General features: G+C 40.4%; 2 protein-coding genes across 2 annotated transcripts in view; one reads left to right on the forward strand and one right to left on the reverse strand.

Moving 5' to 3' along the window:
* grnb (granulin b) overlaps positions 1-26,625 on the reverse strand; it is a 269,480-nt gene that overhangs the window by 88,509 nt on the left and 154,346 nt on the right. The window lies entirely within an intron of this gene.
* Positions 1-26,625, forward strand: part of LOC143102285 (integrin alpha-M-like) — a 90,133-nt gene that overhangs the window by 42,470 nt on the left and 21,038 nt on the right. The window contains exons 8-9 of the mRNA XM_076265777.1: positions 3,181-3,331; positions 3,710-3,860. Coding sequence (XP_076121892.1) covers positions 3,181-3,331; positions 3,710-3,860 — 302 coding nt within the window. The remainder of the gene's footprint in view (positions 1-3,180; positions 3,332-3,709; positions 3,861-26,625) is intronic.

The raw sequence follows: 26,625 nt of genomic DNA on the forward strand, positions 1-26,625 counted from the left end.
ACAGAAGAGTTATTTACTTTAGAATCTCTGATAATGACAAAGACCTGAGGTGTCCATTTTAGAATGTTTCAGAATTACACTATAGAAGTGGAAGGAGAAGAGGATGGCTGAGCAAGTCAGATCCTGAGAAGGGTTAAAAACCTGGCTGTCAGAACAAAATTCCCCAGAGCGCATGAACCCATAGAAAGCCATGAGGAACACATTCAAGGAGTGAATTGATAGGGAGTGAAAAGAGAGCCAGGGTTAACTAACCAGCAGCAGACCTAAGGACACAACAGGACAAGACAAAATACAATCAACAGATACATAGCTGGAGTACACTAGCACTTATGGATGGTCGCTGAGGATGATTTAGCATATAACTAAAATAAAGACAAGAGATGGAAGAGTAATCCTTATCATGCTGACTGGGTGAAATAAGATTAAATGTGAAACAAGTGAAGTAAGTGGGTGTTTAGAATATGTGAACCAGCATCACAGACCTTGTAAATTAAATAGTTAGAGTGAATTGGTGATGTAGCCTAATAATTGCTGATTGATTTGATTATATGACGATTGAGAATTATGTGATTGAGATCCGAGGACATACTGTATGGATATTCAATAGTGAATTGCAAAATCTAATGATTTAACAGTGCAAGTTCACTAATGCTGCTGCTCCTGCTGTGGTGGGATAAAGACATGAAGGTGTAGCGTATAGCTTAGATGAGGAGGTAAATAAGTTGACATCACATGACCTGGATGAAGTAAGATTAAATATGAACCAAAGCACTGTCCCTCGATGAACGTTTTGGCTATAGGCCTACTACGTGAACCAGCCCCGCATCCCTGCATGAAGTAGATAGTTACGGTGAGGGTCAGTACTCCACTGCCGACAGATGCATACCCTTAAATTAAAGAGAGAGAGGCATTTACATTAAACGAAGAGGAGCTGCTCCTGAAATTGAAAGATTATTAAGATGTTAAGTAATGAAGAAATGGGAAGGAATGCCATCCCTGTGCTTGCGGCTGCCGTGACGTAATGGGAGATTACGAATGATGACAAGCAAAGTGCATTGTGCTTGGAAAAGTATAAGGGTGAGTGCAGCATTGGCCTGAAGGAGAGTTTGTGCCTGCTAGAGGTGTTGCTCTTTTGGCAGAAGAGTTTGAGGAAAGATCTTGTTCTAGTCCCTACAGCCTGAAGACCTGCAAGGAGGAATGGAGTGGTTAGAGAGGAGACATAGCATTTTCAAAAGGACCTAGCACGCAGGCAAATAAACAGCCATGATACAATACGTTGCCATTAGTTAAATCAACGAACACAATGTATGGGCTTACATATTATGTAGACACATAACCAATGACAGTAACAGACAATGACATACAATAATGATCAGCCAGACATGAGATAATGAAAATAAGATTAATATGGCCTTCAGGTGCATCGGAAATATTATGGGTTAATGACATTAGTAGCCTACCGCCCTGCAGACAATACCAACAGCATCTCTGCGACTAACACTGCAGCCAATAAGGAAGAGTACTTTTGTCCCTGTTGGCTTTCCATACACAACAGCCTGACCAGCGAGACAATTTGCCTAGGATGTGGACCTAGCAAAGCTGTATCATGGCAACTTTGGCAAGGAAACCATCGCGAGTGTCGATAACTGGAGTAGCCTAACTGAGTTTTTTTAAAAGGTTCTGTACATGTATGTTAACAGCGTAGCCTGATAAGTCTGACGGTTTTCGTCAGAAAGTTTAGCAACCATATTTGCGTTGTTAGCGATACAACGTTAACCTCATTAAAGGAACACGCCACCCAATGTCAGTAGTAATGTTCTTACCTTAACTTTCACGAGTTGAGTCATACCTCTCCCGTGTCGGTATGTGCACTCAAAAGCTCTGGTGCGCGGCTGGACTGTGTTAGCATGTTGCTATGCTAGCGGGCTTTGACGGTTACTAAGCGTAGAAGTAATCAAAAACATCCACATTTTCCCGACTTAAATACAGTTGCACGAGTAGTTGATAGAAATGCTACAGCCACGCAACATGAAACGTGGCGATTTTCCAAGCGAATAAACCGGAGAACTACAATGTGTGGCGCAATAGCACTTGGGAGTACTTTGACCTAGCGTAGTAGTATTGTTAACACCTAATTGTAGATCCTATCCACCACAGAGTTTAGAATCCATGCTGGATCGACCTCAGCCTCTCCCTCCTCTCTGAGCGAGAGAGAGGCACACACACACTAGAGATGCGCTGATGGGCTATTATTTCAACCATAGCCTACTGCATAGAAAAACTTATCATCCATCAGCCATCCATCAGCACCAAAGTTTTTTGACCAATTTTCAAAACGGCACCCGCCCACCATCCGCTGGTTGTTTTAATGTAGGCTATATGGGTGATGCAGCGCTGCTGACGTGAGGCTAGAAAGCCCTTGCCTGCTCTAGAAAGACTGATCTAATGCAGCAAATATATTAAAAGGCTAAAGTCGTACATTGGCTATGTTGTAGCCTATCCCCTATCCTATCCCCTCGTGCAACTGTATTTAAGTCGGGAAAATGTGGATGTTTTTGATTACTTCTACGCTTAGTAACCGTCAAAGCCCGCTAGCATAGCAACATGCTAACACAGTCCAGCCGCGCACCAGAGCTTTTGAGTGCACATACCGACACGGGAGAGGTATGACTCAACTCGTGAAAGTTAAGGTAAGAACATTTATTACTACTGACATTGTGTGGCGTGTTCCTTTAAGCAATTAGAATTCTAGGCCAGGTGGCCAGGCCACCTGCACCCTATCAGTTTCTCAGGCTAACCTTTTCAACTATCCATCTATTTAACTGTTCAGCCATTCCAACTATATTAAACCTCATCTACCTAGCAAATAATTTAACCATTTAAACTATCCACCTATTTAACTGTCCAGTCATTCCAACTATATTAAACTTTGTCTACCTAGCAAATAATTTAACCTTTTAAACTATCCACCTATTTAACTGTTCAGTCATTCCAACTATATTAAACCTCATCTACCTAGTTCAGTCATTTGAACTATATTAAACCTCATCATGTTGGTTGCCAATTAGCACATCATCTGTTTTAACAATATATTTCACACCATATGTTTTGCATTTTAATGCACTGGTAATTCCCTGGAATTGCGTTTTCTAGTTGTTTTTGATCTTCTCATTTCCACAGGAAGTATGTATTTGATTATTCTGCTGGAATGAGACCTGATGCTACAAGGATCCTCATTGTCATCACAGATGGGCAGTCACATGATGCCAAAGATTATCCCACTGTTACAAGTCTGGCTGACGGAAAAAATATTATTAGATACGCTATTGGGGTATGAGGTGCTCGATATTTACATTTACATTCATGCATTTAGCAGAAGCCTTTATCCAATGCAGTGTACAGTTTACAGATATAAGCCTAGATTTATTTTCAACATGTATGCTCCCTAATGATGAAGTTCATGATAGTAGTGCTATCAACACCTTGTACCTCTGACTCGGCGATAATTTCTAAAACGTCTGCCCCCTCCCCCTAATATGATATCCTAATTATGTGAATGGCAATAGTTGGCAATGCCTTTCACAGTCAGTCATCACGAAATGACCTCAGGAGCATTGCATGTTCTCCTGAAAATAAAGGACCTGTCTGTGTGTTGTGCTAAGTCAGTGTCCCCTAATGAGAGATGCTAATTATCTTCCTTATGTGACAGGTTGGCAATGCCTTTAACAATCAGTGGGCACTCAATGAGCTCAGCAGTATTGCATCTTCACCAAAACCAGACCACATGTTTAAAGTGGACAACTTTGAGGCACTGGACAAAATCAGCAACACCCTGGAAAAGAGCATCATTGCCATAGAGGGTAAGAGGTTTCAATTTGCCAGCACTTGCAATATGACAGTTCTTACTACCACAGAATGAAAAAAGGTAACACTTTACAGTAAAGGTAGATGAATTATCATGAATTCATGCATGAATTAATGCATGATTTATGCATTACTTCATTCCTTTATATCCCTTCTTACCTAATTTGAGGGTGCTGATTCTGAATATTTTGTTTACCAAGCTCAATTTTGAGTTCTAAGCCGCATAATCAGCATTTTAACATAAAATAGCGATTATTTTTGCTTATTTTACCCTAAATTGGGTTGATTTCAAAAGTAATCACTAACACCAAATAAAAGTGTTCTCTAAATACATGTTTGAGCATTAAAGAAGCCATACTATAGTTTATTAACATATTTAATGGGAACATGATTACAGTTAACATGTAATAAACTCGGAAATTCTAATCAAAACTCAACCATATTTTTATTGCTAACATAGTGAGTCACTCGTGGTGTATAATGCATTTCATCACAATAACAAATTGCACAGATAACCTACAGTATCCTACAGTACATATGAACGTAGATAGCGGGAATAAGCCTAATGCAGAACTGCATCTACCGTCAGCAACAACCGACAAGTAAAAAACATTTTACTTCTAATAACACTGGATTTGGTATGTGTGCTTGCCTCCATACTAGATATGGAGTGGGATAGCTGTCAAAATATTCGTGTCCATAGATTTGATACACGTGCGTATTTGTCTGTAGTTGTGCATAAAATAAATATTTGTGAATTCTCGAATGAGTCCAGTCGTGCATAAAATATATTGTGTGTATTTTATCCATCAGAATACGGATGGAAAAAAAATATGAATTCAAAATTACAAGTACGAAATCAAACTTTACAGTTAATAATAATAATAATAATAAGCTTTATTTGTATAGCACCTTTCATACACAGAATGCAGCTCAAAGTGCTTTACATTTGAAGCATGTAACAAAATAATAGTCAGTCAGTCATTATCAATCACATTTCTTCATTGCTGGGGCCGTTTATGATCCACTCAGCAACATATCAAAAATATAGAAAATGACATGTCATAAGACTGGCAGCCTTAACCCTCTTACCCCCCACAAGCACGCCATATGGCAACTGTGGCAAGGAAAAACTCCCATATTCCAGGAAGAAACCTTGAGCAGAACCTGACTTAATAGGGGGAGCCCATCTGCTTCTGGCTGGCTGCGCCCTCCAATAGCAGCAGATGTAGAATAATCTGAAAAAGTAGTCTACAGGATAAGACGAGTTAACTAAAAGCTTTCCTGTACAGGTATGTTTTCAGATCTTTTTTAAAAATATTTACTGAACTCGCCTGCTTGATGTACAGAGGCAGGGTGTTCCATAGTTTGGGGGCATAATGGATAAAAGCAGCTTCTCCACTTTGTTTGTGGAGCACTTTGGGTACGATTAAAAGATTAGAATTGGATGATCTAAGTTTCCTTTGTGGTTGATAAGATATTAAAAGCTCAGAGATATATGAAGGTGCTGTGCCATTCAGAGCTTTGTAAGTAATTAACATAACCTTAAAATCAATTCTATAGGAAATAGGGAGCCAGTGCAGTTCAGCCAACACAGGGGTGATGTGTTCTCTCTTCTTAGTCTTAGTTAAAAGTCTAGCCGCAGAGTTCTGTATGAGTGCCAATTTCTTTAGATGTTTTTTGGGAAGACCAGTGAAAAGTGCATTGCAGTAGTCTAACCTGCTAGTGATAAAGGCGTGAATTAGTTTTTCTGCATCTTGTTGAGTTAAAAAGGGCCGCACTTTGGCAATGTTTCTCAAGTGGAAATAGGCTGTTTGAGTAACTTTACTGATATGGGGCTTAAAACTTAACTCTGCATCTAAGATGACACCGAGGCTTGTTACTTTTGGTTTGACCTGGTGTGCCAAGTTCCCCAGATTACTAAGAACAATATCTCGCTTTAGTTTTGGTCCCACCAAAAGTACCTCTGTTTTGTCATCATTTAGTTTCAGAAAATTTTTGCTCATCCACTGATTAATGGAGGTTAGGCATGCAGTGAGGGAGCAAAGGCCATCTGGGTTAGTTGGCTCCACAGAAATATACAATTGGGTATCATCTGCGTAGCTATGGAAGTTTACATTATGCTGACTTATGACATTTCCCAATGGAAGCATATATAGGGAAAATAGCAGGGGACCAAGGCAGCTCCCCTGGGCCACACCAAAAGGCAAGTCATGTTTTTCAGATACATGATCTCCTAGACTGATATAAAAATCTCTGCCAGTAATGTAGGTTTGAAACCAGTTTAGAGCATTATCAGAGAGACCCACCCACTTCGCAAGGCGGTGAATTAGGATGCTATGATCAATGGTGTCAAATGCCGCACTCAAATCCAGAAGAATAAGGATTGAGACTTTGTTAGGCTTTCTTTGGTACGAGCATAGATATATACACTAGATGTCGCCTTCTGCTTCTCAGCATGCGTCAACACCGCCGCCATCTTTGTACAGGGATCTGAATCGCTAAACTAGTTCTCCTGTATTGTCAGCGTTACCTATTTAGCGACGTTTGGCCATCCCCAGCGATAGAAAACCTTTTTAACGATTAGCGACAAATTTGGGAACTTCTCACAATGATGGCAGATCGGCTTCTTTGTTGTTGAAACGTAAGAAAATCACCTTTCTCATGGCTTTGTCATTTATGAATTCAGCTACATCTCGTTTGCCCATGGCACTGACCCATGATTATAAAAGTAACGACTGGCGTAGCTTATGTAGTAGCAGAGGTAAATGTTCTACAGATCTACAGCAACTTCTGGTGAGATTACAACTTACATGAGTAAACGAGACGAGGGGTATGTGGCCTCAACCAGAGCCTGTCTACGAAGAGCCTGTTTACTTTCATTGTATCGAACCTGGTTGCAGTTTACTCATTGTTCCTCTAGGGGCCGCCGCTAGCTAGTGCAGAATGAATGGGAGTCTATGGGGCTAGACGGGTAAAATGTATCTTTATTATCGTCTTATGCTTAGTTTTCTGTAGACTCAACCATAAATACATGCCTGTCAGTTGGAACAACCCAAAAAATTAGATAATTGCTTGAGATTTTGACGATTTATGGTGATTTTATTTTCGCTAGATCTTTGCCCAGATTGACGCTAATGCATTATAGAGGAGTGGATCACTGAAGCAAGATGGCGTCTCGATTGACGCATTCGTTCCAATGAACAGCAGTAGTCAAGGCGACATCGAGTGTATATACAGAGAATGTCTAATAAGGTAGCCCGTAGACGGGCTCTGGTATATATCTATAGACCTCTCCAGAATATATCCCGCCTCCTAACTTCCGTATCCATCCAACTTCCGGGCGTGGATTGTCTATGGGAAATAACATGGCGTTTTGAAAGATCGTACCTGTCAAACTCTGTAGGTGACAAAGTAGAAAAAGCTGCTGGGCAGATTGGCCTACACACTTCTGCCATCTAGTTTCCACTGGATTTTTTGATTTTCGGTGCCGTTTGAGTAGTATAGTCTATAGTATACTACTTAAACGGCACCGACAATCAAAAAATCCAGTGGAAACTATATGGCAGAAGTGTGTAGGCCAATCTGCCCACCAGCTTTTTCAACTTCGCTACCTACAGATGTTTTACCGGTATGATATTTCGAAACGCCATGTTATTCCCCATAGACAATCCACGCCCGGAAATTGGATGGATACGGAAGTTACGGAGGCGGGACTTATTCTGGAGAGGTCTATGTGGTACGAGTACGACTTCGCACAAGTGACTCAACTGTCAAAATACGTCATCACCGCATTCACAGGCATTACTTGTTGAGAAAAGAAACGTAGATCGAGACAAAGAGTATAGACTGCGCATGCGCTGAGACGAATTCGGCGGGGGCAGTGCCATTACTGCGGGTTAGGCACGTCGGCGCTAACGTTTGTGATAGCTACCTGTGGAGTTGAATAAATCGTCTTTTTCCCCCTTCGTTTATTGTCTTACGATGTCGGGAAGAACCTGTTGTGTGTTCGGCTGTTACAACAGCAGTGGGAAAATACAGATATGGAACAAAAATATATAAGTTTCCCCGCCGTTATTACACAGCCTGCCCCTGTGTAACACCATACATAAGCACTACACAGATTCCCAGGGCCGAAGACCAAGCTGAAGCCGAAGACCAAGCTGTTCGTCAGAAGTGGATTGTGAACATCAACCGAAAGGATTTTGTTCCGAACAAACATATCGCGGTAAGTTTTGTTTAACAGTATTAATCTTAAATCTTGCCAGTTGCCACAATGACTAGCATGCTAGCAGACATGGCACCAAATATTTGACGTAGAAGCAAAACTGTAAAGTAAGTGTGTGCTAGGAACTTCGGTAGTCGCCAGAATAATTATCTCCATCAACTAAATGGCACTATTGAAAAATGATTCGCTTTAACTACTAACGTTAGGGCAGCCATGGTGGCCATCAAATCAACATGATTGGCATTACAAACAGAAAACGTATGATGGAGTTCGGGGGCAGGCGACATTATGCTAGTTGCAAGATTGCTTTCCTTCTTTGGTAACGTTAACCATGAAAACATCAGTCATTTGGAAAGATCTTATTGCGTTTTCCTCCGATTCAGTATTGTAATAAACAGTTTTTGGGTAGCACTCACATTTAACTCATTGAATGCCAAGCTGTTTTCGGGAGCTTTGTCCTAGAGTGCCAGCAATCCAGACCATTGCTGATGATTTGTGTACAGCCACAGCATATTCTGTGTTATAGCTATGGACACGTACAATAGCTCGATTAAAAGGTAAGACTTTAAGCTCTCAGTGCGTGCAAACCGTGTATTTCTACACGCCTCCGTTCCTGAGAAATCCCAAGCTAAACAGTGGCTAGTTTTCATCAAAATCGCTGTTTTTTTCTGGAAATGGAGATAAACGTCTTTCATGAAATATAAAGTGTTGCCTGTTACTTACTCGTGTAAACATTCCGGGAAGTGATCAGTGAGACCTGGCGAGACTGCCACCTCGTGATAGACCCACGAAAATGGCCTGGTTTTGACCTGACGTGCATGCGTCACTGATTCGACCCAAAGCAGCAACCGAGTTATGATAAAATGTCCAGATAAAATGTCCAGATTGTCCGTTTTCATGAGTTTCACGATCGTCATATAGTTCATTTCTATTCATCACAGAGTTCCCAAAATCACATATAAGGTGTATTAGAGTGTCTAGTTTCGTAATTAAAAAAAAAAGCTAAAAACGTAATATTACGTTTTTGGCACTCAATGAGTTAAAACTCACTTGGATATTTGATGTAGATGTGCAAAATGTTCATGATTGTTTTTGGGTTAAATTTGTTGCTGTGCTGAGTTATAGTCTACATGTAAGTCAATGTCCTTTTCTATTTGTATTTTATCAGGGGTCAATGTCATCTCCCAAACCTCAATGGCACCTCCCAAAAGAAGATGGCATCCAGTGTCCAGATACTGCAGACCACAACTACAGTTTTAAGTCAACAAAAGACTGTGACACAAACTGATCAGTGTAGGCCTATGATTTGGATGACAAAGACTCAAAATTTACACAGGCTTGGGCATGGACAGTTTTTGGCAATTTTTGTACGCCATTATGGCTTTTCACTCACAACTAAGGACCATCAAGTTAGCTGTCCCTGAACAACTGCTTGTTCTAATGAGGCTCCGTCCATACTTCCACACAGGGATTTGTTGATAAATCTATACTTACCTTTTGAATTACTACTGTTTAGTGTCTTTTTACCCATATTTCCACACAGGGATTTATTCATTAATCTAATCTATTCTTACCTTTTGAATAACTACTGTTTAGTGTCTTTTTTGCACATACTTCCACACAGGGTTTTATTGATTAATCTATGCCTACCTTTTGAACCACTACTTTTTAGTGTACCTTTTTGGCCCTTATATCCACACAGAGAATTATATTATATTTGAATCATTACTTTAAATTTGAGCCATTACTGTTGATATCCTGTCTAAATATTTTCCACAGAGACTGACCTGGTCCAGTCTATTTGACCTCGGCCTAGTAGCATATTTGAACCTTTTTGTACATATGGCCGATACAAACTTTTCTCATCTGTCGTCCCTCGTTGGTGGAACGCACTACCTGTTCCTACTAGAGCAGGGACATCCCTCGACATCTTCAAAAATATCTGAAAACCCAGGTCTTCAGAGATCATCTCCTCTCATAGCACTACTACAGACAATTGCACTCATTGATGCACTTATTGTGTTTTTTTTTATTGTTAGAATTGCTCTTAAAAGCTTTAAATGTTTTTACCATGTTGCAAGTCGCTTTGGCTAAAAAGCGTCAGCCTAATGTAATGTAATTGTAGTAATAATAATATAACAACAATTGGTATGTGTGATACATGTATTGTATAAATTAAATGAAGTGTCAAGTTCAAATAAACTGTAATTAATACATCAACAACTGTTCTTTATTCCATTGTGCACAAGTTCCAAGCACATGTGTCCTCTTGTGAGGGCTGAAGACATCTTTTGGGAGGTGCTCTTCCAGATGACATTGACCCCTGATAAAATACAAATATAGAGAAAAGGACATTGACTTACATGTAGACTATTACTCAGCACAACAACAAATTTAACCCAAAAACAAACATCTACATCAAATATCCAAGTGAGTTTTAAATGTGAGTGCTACCCAAAAACTGTTTATTACAATACTGAATCGGAGGAAAACGCACTAAGATCGATCTTTCCAAATGACTGATGTTTTCATGGTTAGCCTAACGTTACCAAAGAAGGAAAGCAATCTTGCAACTAGCATAGTGTCGCCTGCCCCCGAACTCCATACGTTTTCTGTTTGTAATGCCAAATCATGTTGATTTGATGGCCACCATGGCTGCCCTAACGTTAGTAGTTAAAGCGAATAATTTTTCAATAGTGCCATTTAGTTGATGGAGATAATTATTCTGGCGACTACCGAAGTTCCTAGCACACACTTACTTTACAGTTTTGCTTCTACGTCAAATATTTGGTGCCATGTCTTAACACACCAATAGATAGCGTTAAAGTATCGCCATGCAAGACTAGACAACAGCATGCTAGTCATTGTGGCAACTGGCAATATTTAAGATTAATACTGTTAAACAAAACTTACCGTGATATGTTTGTTCGGAACAAAATCCTTTCGGTTGCAGCAGCAGAAGAGGATAGAGAGGCTATCTTGGGAGGAAAACGACAAATGCCATCAGGAGGTCAGATTTGCAATTGTACTTCGCTACCCAAGGCTATTCACCCCTATGGAGTGGGTAGACGATATGCGGCAGTGGCCGCTGTATCATGGAGAAACTCGCAAATCCGTATCTGTTTGGTAACTATGGTAACTAGTTTAGAAAGTCATTACAGAACAGCCGCTCCAAAGTCTGTGTTTTCCTAACTTCAGATAGGAAAGGTGTATAACAGAAATGTCTTAAGTCACCAAAATCCTAAATAAACGTTCCTAACTTTAGGATGACCCATAACATATGATGCCCGTCATCTCGATAGAGCTCTGCTATCTCAATGTATCGATGCTACTGCTCAAACGGAAGTTCGGAGACAATGTGGGCAAAGCTAGCGCCCCCATGTATGCGCGCGGAATAAGGTGAATAGGGAGGGAAAGTGAAAACCAGCGCCCCAAGTGGTTGCGTTCCTATCGAAGAGCAGCTCCAATGTTAAGTCCCATAGACCTATTTTTAAAAAAATACTGTGAAGCCAAATCAGCGATCTTATCCACCAAAAATATTTTTCAGTGTCTATACAGTAATAATCTTCTAACTGTGAAAATGTCAGACCCTATTTTGCCTTATTTAAAAAAATCGAAATTGCTCCTTTTGTTTCATAAACGAACTACAAAAAAGCCACGTGACTTTACCCTTCGACGTTACTCACGGTAGCATGGTTTGTTTATTAGCCTGGTTAGCATTGCCACTTAACACTTACTGCCAGCTCTTCATGTGAGTAGAAGCACACCACCAGTTATCCAGACATAAAGGTTATCACCACGCGGTTTACATCACCTTCCGTTATTACAAAAATATGTAAGCCAGTTAAGCAAATTGCCGTATTGATCAGTTAGAGATTAAGCGCCCAAACCTGTGACGTCACATGCAACTGTAGTTTGTTATCACCATGTTATGACAAAAACTCAAAACAATTCCACTGATCCTAAAAATAAGGTATGACCACTTGAAGCAATAGAGGTGACCCCAGTGCCTAACATATGGAAGGCATTAAATTAAGATCCCAATGTGCACCGAGATATATTTTTTCTAAAAAAAAATCCCATCCCCTCCGCTAAACTCTAGGAACGCAACCACTAGATGGCGATGAGATTACTTTCCCTCCCTATGGGCCTAACCCGCAGTAATGGCACTGCCCCCGCGGATTCGTCTCAGCGCATGCGCAGTCTTGATCTCGCTCTATGTTTCTTTTCTCAACAAGTAATGCCTGTGAATGCGGCGATGACGTATTTTGACAGTTGAGTCACTTGTGCGAAGTCGTACTCGTACCAAAGAAAGCCAACTGTAGCCTAAAGTTTGATTTCGTACTTGTAATTTTTTAATTCATATTTTTTTTCATCCGTATTCTGATGGATAAAATACACACAATATATTTTATGCACGACTGGACTCATTCGAGAATTCACAAATATTTATTTTATGCACAACTACAGACAAATACGCACGTGTATCAAATCTATGGACACGAATATTTTGACAGCTATCCCACTCCATAACTACAGTAGAGCTTGATAATGTGCTCTTCTAATATGCCATTGAGCAGCATCACTTGTTGGTGGTAGAGCCTGCGATCCTCGACATCTAGAAAACAGAGTGGCTCTGGCATAGTGTTATCACGATACCAAAATTATGACTTTGATACAATACCTGCCATAAATATCTTGATACTCGATACTGAAACGATATCCAAATCCTAAAATATCTGGAAAAGAAAGGACGCAGGCCTCCTCCAAGTGTATTGAGTCATTTGTGTTGAATTTGGTGCACTTTTGGTCAATTCTGGGTTTTAAACTTCTAAACTTCCTACATAATTGTGTGTGATTAAGTCCTTTATTGTTTGTTGTAGCTCATTTATATTGTGTGATGTTTTGGCAATAAATTACCTTTAAATAGCCAAAGTAGGCTAGATCAAGGTCAGTGCTCAAATTACTGCATGCAAATCACTTAATGCTATGCAGAAGAGCCTAATCTTTAGGCCATCTGATGTAGGCCTTCCTGTGTTTATGGGATTTCTTTGACAGTTGCAAAGGGAAAAAAGTGAAGATAGTCTTCTTTGCTCCCAGTGTAATTTAATAAGTACGTTTCAACCACTCTTTGGGTCTTAATCAGATAGGCCTACACCATTATTACATTACATTACATTACATTTGGCTGACGCATTTTTAACCAAAGCGACTAACAACATGGTAACAGTTAAGTTTCAAAGCAATTCTCTCAACAATTTTAGGACAATTTAAAAATGATAGAGTACAGTAAGAATAAGTGCATCAGTGAGTGCTGTTTTTAAACAGTTGAGTGTCAAGTTCAAGTTCAAGTTAAAGTTCAAGACGGGTGGTAAGTGCTAGCATCAGCAAGACTTGTTGTAAGTGGTGCTATGAGAGATGTTCTCTAAAGAGCTGGGTCTTCAGGAGTTTTTTGAAAATGGAGAGGGATGATCCTGCCCTTGTAGGAACTGGCAGTGTGTTCCACCAACGAGGAACAACAGATGAGAAAAGTTTGGATTGGCCTGAGCGTATCTGTTGCAATATCTGTGTGCATTCCTACATTAGGTCTATTTCTTTGATAGTCTACATCATGCTACCACATCACAAATACCAAATAACAATACAAAAGTTTCTTACAAACTTTCCTGCATACTTCTTAAATGTGCTGCAGTCAGATGGGTGTCCTAAAGACATAACTAGATCTTGAGCATCTATTACCAGTGTTGAATGAGCAGTTTTTGCAGTGATCACTACTGGACATTCCACATCGCTAGACAGCACTTGAGTGAGGATAGACTTATTTCCACTTCACAAATAACCATCGCTATCTGCAATAGCTACAGTACAGGGACATTAATCAGTTCATAGCTGAGGATTTGTCCTAGGTCCACTTCCCTTTCAGCATCATATGCAGTAATGATGCACTGGAGAATTTTCTCCTTTTCTTTTTGTTGCACTATAAAGGATATCTTGTCTAAATTTTTTGCAAATAATGCAATCTCCATAGCACTCATCAGCAACCCTCAAACCGGCACACTCTTCCATTTTTTTGCATGGCTGGAATTTGATACAAGGATACAAAGATACAAGGAATTTTATTGTCACATGCATAGTTCCTGAAAGTAAGAAATTCAGTGAAATTATGTCTGGTGTCAGCCTATTTGTGCATTTATGGGGGGGGGGGGGGGGTAAAAAGTGCAGTAGAAGAGGGGTTTAGTAGATTAAGTGGGAAAGGCTGCATAAGGATGGGGGGGGGGGGGGGGGCACCAACAAGGAGCACCCAAGAGCAACAGGGGCAAGGAAAAACTCCCTTACCAAGGAAGAAACCTTGGGCAGATCCACGGCTCAAGGGGCTAACCCAACTGCCAGGGGTCTTGGTGTGTGTGTTGGGGGGATGACAGGGGAGATGGGATAGTGTGCTGTGTATGTGGGGAGAGGGCAGTGTGCAATATGTGTGTTGGAGAAGCTTCCTCATGAGACAATGTGCTGTGTATTGGGGGGGGGGGGGGCAGTGTGCTGTAAGTATGTTGGGGATGTGTGTTGGAGAAGCTTCCTGATGAAATAATGTGCTGTGTATGTAGGGGAGAGGGGGGGGGGGCAGTGTACTGCAAGTATGGTGAAGGGACTTACTATTGCAAGCAGAGTACTGTATGTATGATGTATGTGAGTGATGACAGTGAAGATGTGTGTGTGGGCGGGAGGGGAGTGGAGCAGTGACTGTGTGTGTGTGTGGGTAGGTGGGGGCAGTGTGCTGTAAGTATGTAGAGGTTGTGTGTTGGAGAAGATCCTGAAGACAATGTGCTGTATAGGAAAGAGCACCAGTAAGATGTTTTAACTAGGCAAGCACAGTCGCCTTTACAGTAAAAGAAAAATACAGTGTAAATCCTCTGTTAAGACTGACAACTGTTCATAATAGTTAGTGAAAAATGAGCAGTCACCTACTATTCACCTATCTATCAATTTATTATCAAGGAATCTATTTTGCTTCTAAAGTCATACTGAATTCTAGCTATTATTTATTATTATTTATATTTTAATTTTAGCTTATTTTCATTTGCTACTTGAGGGTCATTTGGGTAATTCCTGTCCTGTCCTACAACATATCTGATACATAAAGAGTATATTAATGCCTTATTTTTTGCAATTCCTATGATATCTGATGGCAAAACCAAAAAATATGTGAATTATGCTAATTAGCAAACTTAAAACTCAAAATTGAACTTGGTAAACAAAATATTTGAATTCAGCACCCTCAAATTGTGTGAAATAGCCACTTTACCGACTTTTCCTCAAATTTGCCAACAGGACTTTTTCTAAACGTTTGTTAGCTATCTGCTCTCCCTCTACTATGGAAAGTAACTTTTTACGTTACCCGTTACTTTTACATTACTTTTTTTTATGTTGCTCGACTTTGGGCAGAACCCAATATCTGTTCCTAAATGTGTAGGCCTACATAAAGTTCTACTATGGAGGACATAACAGGTATTTCTTTTGTGCTCTTTATTATAAAAAAAATGCCAATTAAAAATCTGTCCTTGGGAAAAGTAACGTTGCGCCGATATGAAAAAGGAATTACGTTACTTTACGAAATTTTCAGTAGTAGCGCGTTACACTACTTTCTTTTTTTTGTGATTAACTTTTGTTACACTACTTTCTACTCGAAAAAGTAGTTACGTTACTGTAACTCGTTACTTTGTAACGCGTTACACACAACACTATATCTTATGAATCATCAGGAATTGATGAGTTCAAAGTCTCTCATTCATGACCTCATGCATGAACAACACATCAACTAAAGCATTAGGTACAGAAGGTACATCATTATGATAGACCAAAGAACTCATCATAGACTACAGGAGAAAGAAAGCAGAGATCCCACCATTTATTATCATCAGGAACTGTGTGGAGAGGGCAGCAGACTTCCACTTCCACATCGAGGGGAGCCTATCCTGGAGCGTGAACACCTCTGAGCTGCTGAAAAAGGCCCAGCAGACTGTACTTCCTGAGAATACTGAGGAGGAATAACATCACACAAAGACTGCTGGTGTCCTTTTACCGTGCCTCCATTGAGAGCATACTAACATACTGCATGTGTGTATGGTACAACAGCTGCACAGCAGCTCAGAGGAAAGCGCTCCAGAGGGTCATCAACACCGCCCAAAAGCAGTGTTGGGCAGTAGTGTCGCTATTTGCGATGCTGGTAACTAACTACAATTCTCAGTAGCTTGGTGGTAAAGTCACTATTTCCTGAATCAAGTAACTTAACTCTTTTATTGATCAAGTAGCGTGGTAACGACTTCAGAAGCTATTTTTATATGGCTTAGCACAGTGGAGAAGCAGTTTGTAGTCTAGAATTATATTATCCACAACACAAGCACTCAAGATTGTTCAGAACGGGGGCACCCACACTGTCTGCGCAACCATCCAAAGCGTTCTGTTTACTGCCCTCGACTTCCACGTGACTTTGAACTCCAATCGGACCGTAGTGAGCATTGTTTTATATCAATCCTCGTCTGCAGATGTCAGTAATGGGCTTAATTGTGCAGAGTTCTGAACTGAATGAAGAAAAGGATATTAAACTAAAACAGGTTAACAGCAGGTGGACTTGAGATTTTTGTGACTGAAAGTTACCGGGAACGAAATGGCAGAAGGAGACAGAAGAATGTATTCAATCGCCCTGACCATATCACATTCTGTGTAGTGAAGCTTCATTCATGGCAGAGTAACTGGTAGCTTAGCTCACTACATTTTCTAAGTAGTTTGCCCAACACTGCCCAAAAGACCGTCGGCTACCCTTTCCCCACACTGGAAGAACTACACAGTTCCAGTTGTGTCAAAAAAGCCCAGATCTTTCTAAAGCACACCTACCATCCCGGTCACTCCCTGTTTGATCTGTTGCCTTCAGGCAGACGGTACAGATCAATTAACGCATGGACAAATAGACTCAAACACAGTTTTTATCCAACTACAATAACCACCCTTAGCTGCAATATGGAATCTGTTGGGAAATGGATCAATGCAATGACAGAAAGTATGGCATGTCTGTAGCTGTATGTTCATACTGTTTTATATGCAATGACTGGGTGTGTATGACTGTGTTTATATATGCTGCTATTTATTCTGTTGAAGTAACTTGAATAATATTTTTATAGACTCATGAATGATGCACTGATGGGAGAGCATTTTAAATTTAGTTGTAGCCTACCTGTGACGATGACAATAAAGACCTATTCCATTCAGAATTTTTTTTTAGTATGATCATCATGATTACATGAATTTAAGTTTAATTACTCATGAGTTCATCATGTTTGTGACCCCTCAACTAAAGTGTGAACAATGGCATGTGTTTAGATAACTGCACAAGTTAAGTGATCAAATCAGAATTTGAGTAGTGATGACCACATATTTGGCAGAAAAAGAAATCCATCATGATCATTCTTAATAAATCATTATGATGTTCCCACCATACGTAATGTGTTGTTCATGTATGAGGTCATGAATGACAGATTATGAACTCATGTAAATTCTTAATGATTCATGAGATATTAAGGAATGAAGTAATACATAAATCATGAATTAATTCATGCATAAATTCATGATAATTCATGTACCCAGGTTGCCGTAAAGTGTAATCTTTATTTAAAGGAGAATTCCAGTGTGATATTGACCTAAAGTGTGTTGAAACATGATTCCGAGTGTGAACGTATGTCTCGTAGCCCATCTCGGCTTGTCCCCTGCACTCCGAAATCTGGCGCTAGTTAGCCGATGCTACCAACAGCTTTTTCAATGGGGGTGCCACGGGCATCGGGCTAGCCATGCAAATAAATCACTGTTTTACACCATTTACGAGGCTCAAAGTATCTCCACACTTCATTGGTATAGTACAGCGGCTAAGCACCGGAATTGTTCAGTTTTTGCAGAAAGCATGAAACTTGGCACAGTTATACTACTACCCCTAGTGATCAAAAATTGAAATGGACCCCAACACATAGCGCCCCCTAGTGGCCGCCATCTTAAATTGAAATATGGCTACCATTCTTAACTCATTGAGTGCCAAAAACGTAATATTACGTTTTTCCTTCCCATGCGTTGAGTGCCAAAAACGTAATATTACGTTTTTAGCTTTTTTTTTTAATTACGAAACTAGACACTCTAATACACCTTATATGTGATTTTGGGAACTCTGTGATGAATAGAAATGAACTATATGACAATCGTGAAACTCATGAAAACGGATAATCTGGACATTTTATCTGGACATTTTATCATAACTCGGTTGCCGCTTTGGGTCGAATCAGTGACGCATGCACGTCAGGTCAAAACCAGGCCATTTTCGTGGGTCTATCACGAGGTGGCAGTCTCGCCACGTCTCACTGATCACTTCCCGGAATGTTTACACGAGTAAGTAACAGGCAACACTTCATATTTCATGAAAGACGTTTATCTCCATTTCTAGAAAAAAACAGCGATTTTGATGAAAACTAGCCACTGTTTAGCTTGGGATTTCTCAGGAACGGAGGCGTGTAGAAATACACGGTTTGCACGCACTGAGAGCTTAAAGTCTGATCTTTTAATCGAGCTATTGTACGTGTTCATAGCTATAACACAGAATATGCCGTGGCTGTACACAAATCATCAGCAATGGTCTAGATTGCTGGCACTCTAGGACAAAGCTCCCGAAAACAGCTTGGCATTCAATGAGTTAATAGAATTGTTGATACAACTTCAAAATTAAACAAGATAAAATTTTTAGGGTCAAGGAAGCTATTGACATCATTTCCAAACAAACCTGATTTGGCCATTTTGAAATCCAATATGGCAGATACCAAATGTGAAAATATAGACCATCTCTATTGTTTATTCATGATAGAAATATCAGTCAAAAACAAGTTTGAAAAGTCATTTTATCACATGACAACCTCAAAAATATACGAGGCATCAAGTATAATCTGGTAAGATTCCAATATGGCCACCATGTGTAAAAAAATGAGGCAATTATTCTATATTTTGGTTAATGGAAGTAACTACCTACATCTTCAATAAATTCTTATTCTACCTTCTTCTCTTTCTAAGCAAACCTTAACTCTTACTATACACTGCTCAAAAAATTAAACACTTTGAAAAATAAATCACCTCAGATCTCAATAGGGGAAAAAATGCTGGATATCTACATTACATTACATTACATTAGGCTGACACATTTTTAGCTTTACAACCCGTTTAAACAGTTTAAAGCTTTAAAAAAAAATTCTTTCAACAATTCTAGAACAATTTAAAACAATTCAAAAAGAGTACAATAGGAAAAAGTGAGTAAGTGAGTGCTGTTTTTATACAGTCAAGTGTCAGTTCTAGTCAGGTGGTAAGTGCTAGAATTAGCTAGTTGTAAGTAGTGTTGGAAAGACACTTTAAGTAGAATGTTTTTTGTGTGTTTTCTGTTCATCATGCATGACATAATCTGTCAGTTGGTTTTTGATTTGAATTTGAATGTCAATTAAACCGTAACCGTCACTCCCCATTTTGGATGTATGTGAAGTGCAGGTGTGCTTTAAGTAAAGGGGCTTTTCGCCATTTTAACCCTCCACGAGAGTCATCTCATTATTATTATAACCAATAAGTAGTGCTAGGAGATGAGACATTCTCTGAAGAGCTGGGTCTTCAGGAGTTTTTTGAAGATGGAGAGGGATACCCCTGCTCTAGTAGGAACTGCTAGTGCGTTCCACCAACGAGGTAGAGCTAGACGTTGTTCGCCTGAGGAGCGCAACAGTCGGGAGGTAGCATATGCCTGTATGAGGGTATTCCAATAGGTGGGAGCAGAACCGGAGACTACTTTGTAGGCATGCGTTACAAAGTAGTAGAATTTGATGCAGGCGGCCATAGGTAGCCAGTGTAGCTGGATGAAGCAGGGTAGCGTGTCCTTTTGGGTTAGTTGTAGACAAGGTGTACCACCACATTCTGGATCATCTGAAGGGGTTTCACTGCGAAGGCTGGGAGACCTGTCAGGAGGGCGTTACAGTAGTCGAGTCATGAGATGACTATAGAGCTGCACAGTCCCGCCCACAGCCAAAACGCGGTTAGGTGCCGGATGTAAGATTCCCATTAATTTGTCCCATTGACGTTTGGAAAAATCCGTATCTAAAGAGTTTTACAGCATGTCTTAGGCTAACCAGCTACGGCATAACTCATAAGCATACAACATATCATTTCGAGTGAAAAAACGAAGAGAAAATCCAAAAAAAGTCAAAGGTACAAGACTGTGTACATATTTTCATTTCCGAGCGAAGGAACTACTCATCCCATAAACCACCGCGCCTCACTGAATAATATATAAGAAATGTACGAACCAGCGCGAAATTATTTCCAACCGGCGTCAGCACGTGAACCCTTTCCTCCAAACAGTGATTTTTATATAGTGAATGTGCAGTTAATAGCAGTTATTTCAGGAGTAATCGTGTAAATAATAGTGTTTTGATATTGAATTTTATATTTATCATTGTGTATTTTATATCGTGTGTGTGAAAGCGGTTAACGTTAACGGCAGTGCTTCGTAACGTTACCTGACTCATCCTATGCTGTCATCACTGCTCAGTCGGGCTGATGCATGGAGTGGTGCATGGTCTGCTCTTGGACCACCATATTCAGTTTATTAATTTGCCGTGAATTATTACACAAAATGTTCATTAAATGCACGAAGTATTCCTAGGTTAATGATTGATATGAATCATACAGTATGAAGGCTACAGTAGCCTAGCTAATGTTAACTAGCACTGCTAGCAGCATTAACATTACCAACCACCCTGCTTAACTCACCACAACTTTGTAGGTCTTGTCCCTCATGCTGCTGACCCTTACAAAACCCACAAACTGACTCTCGTGACCCGATTTAAAGTGACTTTCACCCCTTTGGACACTCACTAAAACATAATATATTTCATACCTGCGTTGCAGCATGTAGGCTAATGTTAGCTGCATTATGTAATGACATACAATGTCGGAAATGCTAAAGGTTAGCCTGTCGGCTAGTGCTAGCCTACCTGAAAAGTTTGAGTGTTTAAACCAGTGTTTCTCAAACTTTTTTTCTGGGGACCCACTTTTTAAAAATGACAGACTATCGCGACCCAACTCGTGACTGTGGTAGTTAACAAACTAGATCAGTGGTTCTCAAACTTTTTCTTTCATTCCCCACTTTGATCAAGAGGGCATTCTCGAGCCCCACCTGTCCCTCATCGCTCTAAGAAAGTGGTAGGTCAAGCTTAACATTGTCAAATGTATTGAAATAATGACAAGTTCTAATGATAAGTTCTAAATATATCCTCTTCAACAGAGTTAAAATCAGCTGGTGCTGCAGCTGATTTAATAATAACACACATATTTCTGTTTTCCAGCAACATATTAGGAAGCATAGGCCATTTTACAGCATTGTAGGCCTACAATATATTCAATGAAAACATGCTCCATTAAATGGATCCATAATCCAGTCATACTGAGCACTGCTGGTTGGGAAATATTTTTGAAATAAACTTTGCAGGGATGTGATGTAGGCCTACTGTTTAATACATGGATCACAAGAGTGGCTCCTGAATCAGACGTTTCAGCGATTTCGCTCAGAAATCTCAAAGGCATAATACTGTCGCGATCGAGGCGCATGTCCATACCTCAAGTTTTTTTGGTGAATGCAGTAATCTTATTTGCTAGGTGAGGTAGGTGCTTGTATTTGCCTTGTAACTGGACATTTAACTCAAATGTATCGCTAAGATATATCAAATATATCGCTAAGATAGGCCAGCTTCGTCAAGAAATGTTCATTAGTGAACGTGCTTGCAGATTCAAACATGCACTCTTCATCCAAGAAGAAGCGACTCAGAGCTTAAACACGCGCGACAGCACTTTACCTTGGGAAAGCCACCTTGCCTCGCTGTGAAACAGTACTGCCTTTTGGTCAGCTACCATCTCTTCGCAAAGTGCGGAGAATAGACGCGCTTTTAAGGGCCGGGTTTTGATGAAATTCACCACTCTCACAACAACGTTCAAAATCTCATGTAGGTCGGGACTAACTAAGCTACCTTGACACGAGTGCTTCCCTATCAATAACACAGTGCGTCCATTGCGCATCGGGTGCTACTTGGGCCCAGGCTACAGATAAAAAAATAAATAAAAAACTCCTGTTTTTCACGTCAGTTCGCGCCCCACCTGGCATGCCAGTAGTGGGTCACGACCCACAGTTTGAGAAACGCTGGTTTAAACTAACATTTACAGTGGTGTATTTGATAGTGTATTGGCCCTGACTAAGTTCGTGTGATGTATAAACCCCAATCCTTGTTGATACAAGTACCAATATTCGTCAAGAAAGTTTTTAATCACATTAAGATTTTCGCCATAGGCAGTAAAAAACTCTGTTTTGTCAACATTTTTCCACTGAGAAAGTTTCAAACTATGACCATAACGGCCTTTCCACCAATCACAGAATCACTGTGGGATTGTTCAGGATTGTGGGTAATGAAGTACTTATCCAAGAGATCGCGAATAAAATGCATTTATCTCAAAACAAGGTTAGTGCCCCACGAACTCTTGGTGTCTATAGGAGCATATACAATCGCTTAGTACCACTGTAGCTGGTTTTAAGTCTACCACGTGCAGTTAAGTTTTTATGGCTTACACCGCAATTGTCAATGGAGAAATTGCATTGAATTTTTACATCCGGCATCGGCTGTGGGCGGGACTGTGCAGCTCTATTGCCTGTACCAGGAGTTGGGTAGCATCTTGAGTCAAGTAAGTCTTGATTTTCCGTATGTTGTAGAGTGTGAAACGGCACGACCGTGCGACCGAGGCAACATGATCAGAGAAAGCTAGTTGGTTGTCGAGAACGACTCCTACATTTCTTGCAGCCCTGGTAGGTGCAACAGACAGGGAGTCAATTTTGATGTTGATGTCATGATGTATAGTAGTAGGTTTAGCTGGGAGGACCAGCAGACCACCAGCGGTTTTTGAGAGGTTTAACTGGTGGTGGTGTGCCTTCACCCATGTAGATATGTCTGAGAGGCAATCTGAGATCCGTGCCGAGACCAAGGGGTCATCAGGTGGAAAAGACAGATATAGCTGTGTGTAGTCTGCATAGCAGTGGTATGAGAAGCTGTGCGAACGGATAATCTGTCCCAAAGAGGTGGTGTGGATAGCAAAGAGAAGGGGACCCAGCACTGAGCCCTGGGGGACCCCTGTGGTGAGATGGTGAGGTGCGGACAGCTGTCCAAGCCATGATACGTTAAACGAGCATCCTGTGAGGTAGGATTCAAACTGATATGGACTGGGTAATATGTTAGGAACGAAAGGATGCCTCTTTGTTTTTTGGGAATGAAAAATATCAATCCACAAAGGACTGAATTCAAAAACGCCCCAAAATCTAAGTGAAAAAATGACGCAGCAAGCTAGTCCATTTTGCCTAAATTTCATCACACCAACTCATGATGGTACTCATTAGTTCGTATGGCCCCGACATGCTTGATGGCATCGGGGCATGCTCCTAATGAGACGGTGGATGGTGTCCTGGGGGATCTGCTCCCAGATGTGGAAATGGCCATCACTGAGCTCCTTGACAGTCTGTGGCGGTGTTGGATGGACTAAAACATAATGTCCCAGAGGTGTTCAATTGGATTTAATTGTGGGGGGACAGTCAATGACATCAATGCCTTCATCTTCCATGAACTGCCTGCACACTCTCACTACATGTGTCCAGCCATTGTTGTGCACCAGTAGGAACCCAGGGCCCACTGCACCAATACAGGGTCAGACAATGGATCTAAAGTTTTCATCCTGATGCCTAAGAGCAGTGAGGGTGCCGTTGTCTTGCCCGTAGAGGAGTGTGCCTCCTTCCAGGATATCCCTCCCCAGACCATCACTGGCCCACCACCAAACCAGTCCTGCTGAATGATGTTGCAGGCAGCATTACGTTCTCCAAGACATCTTCAGACCTTTACACGTCTGTCACTGCACTGTGAGACAGCACAATCCTTCTGGCAATGGACCGTATTGGTGTGGAGTTGGACTACCTGTGCAACCTTTGTCCAGGTACTGGCTTATGCTACCAGTAGTGGCACTGACCCTAGCCAAATGTGAAACTAGTGAAAAATCAGTCAAGAAGGATAAAGATGGAAAATGTATAATTTGCCACCAGCTGTAAAACCATTCCTGTTTTTACAGACCTATCTCCCTTCTTACTTTCTTGTCAAAGTCTTTGGAGAAAGTGTTCTTCAAGCAAGTCTGTGATTCACTATATCAGAACAACCTGCTAGACCCTATGCAGTCTGTTTTCAAGAGTCATTCTACTGAAACTGCTTTTCTGTCTGTGACCGAAGCATTGAGAGTAGCTAAGTCCTCATCTAAGTTGCATTAGTATTCATTTTACTAGACTTATCTGCAGCCTTCGATACTGTTAACCATGACATTCTCCTTTCTACACTATCTGAACTGGGATTTCTAGGAAAGCCCTTGACTGGTTTAAATCTTACCTTAAAGGGCGTTCTTTCAGCATGTCTTGGCAGGGACAGGTATCACAGTCACATGACCTCACCACAGGTGTACTGTACCTCACGGATCAGTATTAGGGCCTCTACATTTCTCTATTTACACCACATCCTTGGGTGAGCTCATTCGCTCCAATGAATTTGATTATCACTGCTATGCGGACGATACTCAACTTTACCTGTCTTGAGCTTTTGATGTTTTCAGCTAAAACAGCTAACAAATCCACCACAACGAAGCACCCAATGACTGGGTGCTGAGCGCATGCTAGCCAGTGTCCTAAAACCCCAGAGTGCTGGTTCACTGACTAGCATGAGTCCTAATGTGTCAGGAGGGAGCTAAACCTTAAAGTATTACATATTTGAATGAGCTTCATTGTCTTAAGACATTACATCATTGATGCTAAGACTGGTATAACCATTTTATGGCATGTAAAATATTAAACTATAATAAAACTAAATATATCTTTTCACACGATCACTATATGCCTTAAAAGAAACTTTAGCATATGCTAATTGACCTTACCCACCTCCATTGAATTAAGCTAACAGTGGGATGTGTTGGACTGGGTTATTGCACGCACAGAAAAGAAAAGTGTTTGTACTAATTTATCTAACTCTAGGACAGAAGACAAAATAGCTAATTTCTCAAAAGGCAGCATATGTTTCTTTAATAACGCTAAAAAATGGCTATAGACATGTCATATTATGTGTTAAAAGCAGCATAGTAGGGGTGTGAATCTCTCATGTAAAAGACGATACGATTCGCATCTAGATACATGGGCACGATTCGATACAAGAAAAGATACATGTTCATAAAAAACGATTCAGTATGATTCGATGCGATTCGATTCGATGCAATTCAGTGCAGTTCAAGAATGAAAAGCATTCTGAAAGATTTTTTATCATTTGCTCAAGGTGCACATTCATTTTATATTATCAATTATCATGGTCATTGTTGTCAATTAGGCAAAAAAATGTGTGAATATGATTATCTAAACCTGAGGTTTGTATCATATACTGTATTGAAATGAAAAAAGAATAGTCTACATTTCAGTCAAACACAGCAGCCAAATAAAACATAAAAATACATTTTTATAGACTCTATAGATTTTATAGAGTTATATCTGATTGCTTTCAAGGAGCTGTAGCCTATTGTTGAGGTAAGACAATACCGAAATAAAATAAAACAGTGCTTAAGACACTCTTGGCCTTTTCTCATATAGCCTACAAGAATAAAATAGGCCTACATGTCAATGAACTCTCTGGGCTTATTTTGTTCCAACGGTAGACCTAATATGCAGAAACCTATAATGCCACAAGTCTGAGTGAATATGAACAAAATAATAATAATTTGTGCATCGTTTTAGCAGCAAGGGCCAAATTATTCTTTAACATTAAGGAAATCCCTTCATCAAACGTAAGGCACAGACTATCATTGCTGTTTAGGAATGCTATAGTAAGTGTTTAATTTCACGCTGGACTTTGAAAAACAAAAGAGTAAACATTGTCAAACAAACGACCGAGTGCGAGTTGTCACGTGCTTAAGTTGCAGTAGATGTATGGGTAATGAGGTCCTTTGACAACTTTGGGAAATGAATGTAGCCAAAAACGAACTGCATTACCCACAAATCCGTGCCACGTGTAGCTTCAAAACAGGAAGTGGGATGAACGCGCTGCTTGCAACGTAAATGAGAGTCTGAGCGAGCTGAAAAGGTTGTGAACCGATTCGTAACAAGTAAATCGATATAGCGACCGGTTCATTTCAGTTTTATTCCGATACGGGGTATCGATGTAGCCGTATCTTACACGTCAAAAATGGATACCGATACGTATCAGTTAATCTTTACACCCATGCAGCATAGCATTATAAATGTAGAAAAAAGGGCATATTTTGGTGGCCATATTTGAAGTCAAGATAGGGGCCACTAGGGGGCGCTATGTGTTGGGGTCCTTTTAAATTTTTGACCACTAGGGGTAGTACTATAACTGTACCAAGTT

This window comes from Alosa pseudoharengus, unplaced genomic scaffold (genome assembly GCF_046254945.1).
Source record: "Alosa pseudoharengus isolate Yale_2024_CS ecotype anadromous, Long Island Sound unplaced genomic scaffold, YU_APseudo_1.1 YU_APseudo_1.1_scf_4, whole genome shotgun sequence".
NCBI lineage: Eukaryota > Metazoa > Chordata > Actinopteri > Clupeiformes > Clupeidae > Alosa > Alosa pseudoharengus.